Below are 5,485 nucleotides of genomic sequence, written 5' to 3' on the forward strand. Positions count from 1 at the left end.
GGTGAGTGATAAGGGGATCGTTACTGCCAAGCCAAGCTACAGGGATTCTGTAAATTTATCTTCATAAGTAAAAGTATCTGGGTTGCATAACATCCCCTGCTTGTACGTGCAGGGAGGAAGGTGCCCTTGGGCCAAAGTAGGCAAATAATCTCTGAGAGCATTCATGCCTTATCTGGTCTCCTGAGGCAGGGCTGCTTTTGCTTTACTCCATGCTCCTGTGTATGGACAGACACATATCAGGGTAGACAAGGCCAGCTGACTTGGGTGGAAACACTGCGCACCCATCAGAGTAGCGAGTTCATCACCTCGCGAGGGCATCTAAAGCCGAGGACTGGTTCCAAAGCAGGAGCTGTCGGATGTGCTGTTGGCATCTTTCAAGACAATAACGCGGGTTCTGCATAGCACAGAGGGGGCACAAAGTGTCTGGCAGTGCCTAGAGCTTGGGGCTGCCCGGATCTCCCTGGGCTGAGCCGAGTGGTCATTGCGGGGGTGGCTGGGGATGCGATGGAGCTGCAATGGCGGCAGGGCCTTCCTGGACTGCAGTTGTGTGTTTGGGACTCATACTTTGAGAGTGGTACCTCTTTGGTTTACATAAACATTATGCTGAAATACTAAAAGACCAAAAATAGAAACTGAGTTCTCTCTTTGTTGTCACTGTTGGGAAGCCAGGCTGCTTTGAAGCTTTAGCTTTTCTGTAACTGGGCATTAATGCTGCAGTGCAGGGTTCTGACTTCAAAGGGTATAAGCTGACAGGTCTGACTTTGAGGAGCAGAGCTGAGGACTCTTATCTTCCACCCAATTTTCAGGAATGCACATAGATAAAAGTATCAGAAGCCAGGATTAATGTTGTCATATAATGATTATGAATTAAAAGAGGGGACTCTTTTTTGAAATGTGTTTGGTATGGTTTGGGCCAAAGGATTTAAAAGGTTCTGTGTAGGCTTTGCAGGGTATCAAAGGAGCTTGATACTTGAAGGCTATGCACAAATCAGTTTGGAGTCATAGCTGTCTTCAGCCAAGCATGTGATGATGTGTTTGGGGAATAAAACAGCCTTGACTTGCCTTTCTTGGGCATATGTTAGTACTGGCCAGTACTGCCCCGGGCACTTTCGGGGTGTGCTGGGAGGGACTGTTGTCTCTGGCCCTTGCTGCAGTAATGTGCCCTGAGCCCCGGCATGGCAGGTAAGGGTCCCTCAATGCAGTGTGGTTTTGCTGAGGCTGCTGGTGGGCATGCTGAGGCCAGCCGAGTGGGCATGCTGTGCTTGTGGTTCCATGCATCTTGCTCACGCAGCCTCCCTCTTCCCTTCCCTTCTCCACAGATCCAGTCAGAGGAAGTGCAGCTTGGGGAAGCCAGACCAGAGGGAGCTGAATGAGAACCTGGCAGCAACGCAGGGCTTGGCCCACATGATAATGGAGTGCAACAGACTCTTCCAGGTACGGCACTTGCTGTAGCGAAGCGCACGCCCTGTGCAGCCTGACGTAGTCAGCCTGCTTGGAGCAGTAGTTTCAGCCAGAGCCTGCAGAAGTCCCTGCCAGCCCAGCTGCTCCTCTGAGCCTGTGATAGGTGTGAGTGAGTCCAGCTGACGCCCATACAGAGAAAATTAATGTCACTGCAGATTTTACTGCAACTATTTGTAAGGGCTGCGAGAGCATTCCTCCATTTCTCCCTGTAACCCCCAACTGCTATGGGCGTTTGACTCCTTGGGCTTGAGGCCAACTTAGAGAGTACCTGTGGGGCCCAGGCTGCCATATGCTCTTGGCCAGGGCCAACCATCCCTTCTTGTGGGAGCGGGTTGAAGTTGAGGTTTTGCTGCTGGGCCAGGCTGGAGCAACAACAGCTCTGCTTGTACCTGGCCATGGACCCCCCCCCTAATCTGGACCTGGACCTTGACCCACAGACTGACTTCCCGGCTTGACCTCAGTCTTTCCTCGTCAATATGGACTTGCCTGGCGATCACTGTGGCTGTCACTGGACCTGATCCTGTCCTCCCTTGCTCACTCACCTTCCCGGCTCAATCTCAGACTGCGTCACCATGGATGTGGCTGATCTGGACTCGTGGCTGACCCTGGCTGCCATCCCTGGCCCTGCTCAGGTACTGTGGGACCGGGCGGCTGCCCTGCCAGCCCTGTTACCCTACATGACTCCCGGCCCCTTTCCCTCAGTGGGCCACGGGTCCTTGGTGCACCCCGACAGTCAGCTTGGGCCTTCGTATGCTCTGCTCCAGCACCAGGGCAGGGCAGGAGCCAATGCCCCATCCGCTCTCCCCGTGACATCCATCCCCAACCTGGCCAGGGCTCCTAAGCGACCCCTTCACCCCCTCCCCCCCCAGCCCAACTGTGTGTCCCCATTTCCTCAGGGGGGGTGGCCTGAACCCCTCTGCCCCTTGGGGTGCCCTGACACCTGCCCCACACCCGACAGTCAGCCCTGGCAACATGGGAGCTGGCCCCATCCCTGGCTGCATGGGCCCCGGAACAGCCCCCCAGGGACTCTCAGCTGCCCCCCTGGGACCCATGGACATCCTGCACGCTCCTGCTACGACCAGGATGCTTCCCAACAAGCAGCGCTGATGCCGGGCTGTCAGCTGTGGGGCTGCTCCTCACCGAGGGGCATGGGGCCCTGCTGGGGGGCCCCCTGCCCTGCCAGGGTTTGGTGCTGGCACCCAGGGACTGCCTGGAGAGGGCTGTCCGCCTTCTGCCGGCAACCTCGAGCGGAGACCATGCCCATGCCTGGACACGCACCCGCTGCTCTGGACCCCAATGCTGGGCCCTGCCTGGTTGCTGCAGCCATCGCTGGATGCTGTTACTGAACCTGACCCTGCCTGGCTTGACCTCGCCCCACACCTTGGCACTGATGGATGCAGCTGTGACTGGGACTCTCGGTTGGTCACCACTGCCATTCCCAGGCCTGCCCTGCATCTCCCTCAGGTATGGTGGGATGGGGTCCTGGCTGGTGAGGCACTGCCCAGCCCTACTCCACAGTACCTGACCCCCCCCAGCCGCCAGCCCCTGCTGCTCCCTGACTCCACGGTGGGTGCTATAGAGGGGCCCGGCCTCCTGCCTGCACCCAGCCCACCCTTGGCAGGAGGGAGTGCATGGCCATGGCCACGGCAGGGTTGCATCTGTGTGCACAGATGGCCAGGTAGCACAGACCATGAATAGCTTTGCGCATCATAGTATTCTTCCCCATCAGCACAACAGCCTTCCCACGCAGGGACATACGGTTTGGGCAGCTGGTGAAGCCCCCAGCCCCCAGGCTGTCACGCTGTTGCTAGTGTGGCACCAGAGCTAGCTCTAGTTTTGATTGCAGGCATTGGTCAGCCATCCAGCAGGAACACATTTGCATAGATGAGTGCTTCTTTAAGTAAAAGTCAGTGCCAGACCCATGCCCCCCCCCCCAACAACTGTCTATGTGGGAAAGGACCTGCGACATCAGATAAATAGATGTGTGTCTTTTTTGTATCTCTCTCCATACATGTAGATGTATATATACACACATATGCATACACCAGTGAGCACCTAAATCCAGTGCAACACCTACTCTCTAATGGTAGCAAAGCCGCATTTCTGTGCTGCTTTACCTTGCACAGTGGAGCTTCTGACAAATCCCAAAGGCAGGAGCCATGGCCTGCTGCCTTCTAGTTGGCCTTGTGGTTACTCAAGACCGACATGCACCCAGCAAAGAGGTTTGCCAATTCTGTAGGGATTCAAAACACTGCTGCTGCAGGGAGAGGCATTTCCCTTGTGTCATCCTCTGAGGGAAAGTAGTTAATAGATCTGCTCCTCCCCTGGGCTTCCTGCTCTTCCAGGCAAAACTGCTGCCTGCCCACGCCAGTGCTGCTGGCAGCTGGTGGTACTGCTCCCACAGCATACAACCGAACACTGCTGTCTTCCGAGCAGCGCTCAGGAAACCACCCCTTTTTTTGAGGGCTGATAGAGGTCACCTGCACAGGGCAGCGATGCAGATGTGTGTTTCCTTGTAGATGGTACGCCCCGCAGCCTGTACTCCAGTGTCCTGGTAAGCGTGTGCTGCTTCACACCTCCCTGCTGTTACATTAAGGTTCAGTCCTTGAGTGTGATGTGTGATCTCTTTTGCAGGGACCTGACTGTTGCCTTGATCAGCTCACTAACAACTTCCATGGGACAAGCTAGGCTGGGATGAGACCCCTTGGCTCCCCTGCAACCTCTGTGCTCTGCTGAGAGATGCCAGAGATGCCATCAAATGCTGGGTGATCTGCTCACACCTGGCAAATAAGGTAAAGAGGATGGTGGGAGTCATCAGCATAAGATGGGCTCTGGGAGTGTGGTTGGAGGGTTTCCTGGAGGTGCTTTTGGGTGTTCTGAGTTCTCAGTCCTTAAACTCTGCAGACTGAAGCAGCGCAGCCCTGGGCATGGACCTGTGGGGTTTGTTTCCTCCACAAAAAATTGTTCTGAGCTTTGCCCATGGCCCTTCTTGTCTGCCATAGAGGCTTCTGTGGCTTCTGAAGCCATGCTCCTGTTCTCTCCCTTTTTTACTTTTCTTCCTCCCTCCCCCCCCTCCCTTCTTCCCTTACTCCCTCCTTGCCTTTTGTTCCTTTCTCTCCTAAGGGTGTGCTGCTCCCCTAGAGCATCATCCCTTATCACAACCCCACCCCAACAGACACAGACACCTCTGGTTGTTTAGTCCCTTTATTGTCACCCCCACAGGGAACAGCTACATCCTCTGCACAGGCTTAATCCCGAGGATGTCGAATCCTTTGGCCATGATGGTGGCAGTGGCTTCGCACAGCAGCAGCCTCCACATGTTCACCTTCACGATCTGGCCTGCAAAACACCAACAGAGGAGCTGGAGCAGCTGCTCAGAACAACCCCATCTGCGCGCAACCTGGCCCTGGGGCTGGGCACACTGAGCCCCCTCCCGTTCTCCCCAAGCCAGGCAGACTGACCAGCCCTCGTGTCTCCAGGAGCCTGGCTGCTCGCAACTCTACTCAACCCTCCTGCTTCACAGGACGGTGACACAGGCTGTGCCTGCCACCTTCAGTCCTCCCACATGGACAGCACTTGTTCTGCAGCAGCAAGTAGTGTGACAACAGCCTTCCCAGCACAGGGAAACATCCCGCAGATTGCCTGTACCATGGTATGTGACACGGGCACACGTAGCACCACTAGGCCAACACTCACCACTCTGCCTGTCCTTCTCGACGCAGTAGCAGTTGTCGTAGAACTCGGTGAAGGTGGTGGCCAGCTCATAAAGGTAGTCACAGAGCGTGTGCAATAACAAGTCCTCCAGGATCTTCTGCAGGATCTCAGGGAACCTCAGGATGCACTTGCCCAGTTTCCACTCCTTCTCATGGTCAAGGATGAGCACCTCCTCTCTGGCTGCCTTCCGCAGCATCTGCTCATCAATATTGGCCAGGCGAGCAATAGCCCTGAAATGACCCAAAACACAGTCTGCTTGTGAGGGTCCCGCTGCTCCACCTGCCCCAGGGCCAGCCTGTGGTTGGTCACA

At 55.8% G+C, this 5,485-nt stretch overlaps 2 protein-coding genes across 6 annotated transcripts in view; one reads left to right on the plus strand and one right to left on the minus strand.

Moving 5' to 3' along the window:
- LOC104128761 (rho GTPase-activating protein 7-like) overlaps positions 1 to 1,452 on the plus strand; it is a 14,300-nt gene extending 12,848 nt beyond the window's left edge. The window contains 1 exon segment of the mRNA XM_035897039.1: positions 1,320 to 1,452. Within this exon segment, the coding sequence (XP_035752932.1) occupies positions 1,320 to 1,452 (133 nt within the window).
- A 3,197-nt stretch (positions 1,453 to 4,649) lies between these two features.
- Positions 4,650 to 5,485, minus strand: part of RARS1 (arginyl-tRNA synthetase 1) — a 17,073-nt gene continuing 16,237 nt past the window's right edge. For all 5 annotated transcript variants that reach the window (XM_035897049.1, XM_035897051.1, XM_035897052.1 and 2 more), the window contains 2 exons: positions 5,158 to 5,405; positions 4,650 to 4,800 (listed from right to left, as the gene is read on the minus strand). In XM_035897049.1, coding sequence (XP_035752942.1) covers positions 4,691 to 4,800; positions 5,158 to 5,405 — 358 coding nt within the window. In that variant the 3' untranslated portion in view covers positions 4,650 to 4,690. The remainder of the gene's footprint in view (positions 4,801 to 5,157; positions 5,406 to 5,485) is intronic.

This window comes from Egretta garzetta, unplaced genomic scaffold, assembly GCF_000687185.1.
Source record: "Egretta garzetta isolate BGI_Z169 unplaced genomic scaffold, ASM68718v1 scaffold97, whole genome shotgun sequence".
Taxonomy (NCBI): Eukaryota; Metazoa; Chordata; class Aves; order Pelecaniformes; family Ardeidae; genus Egretta; species Egretta garzetta.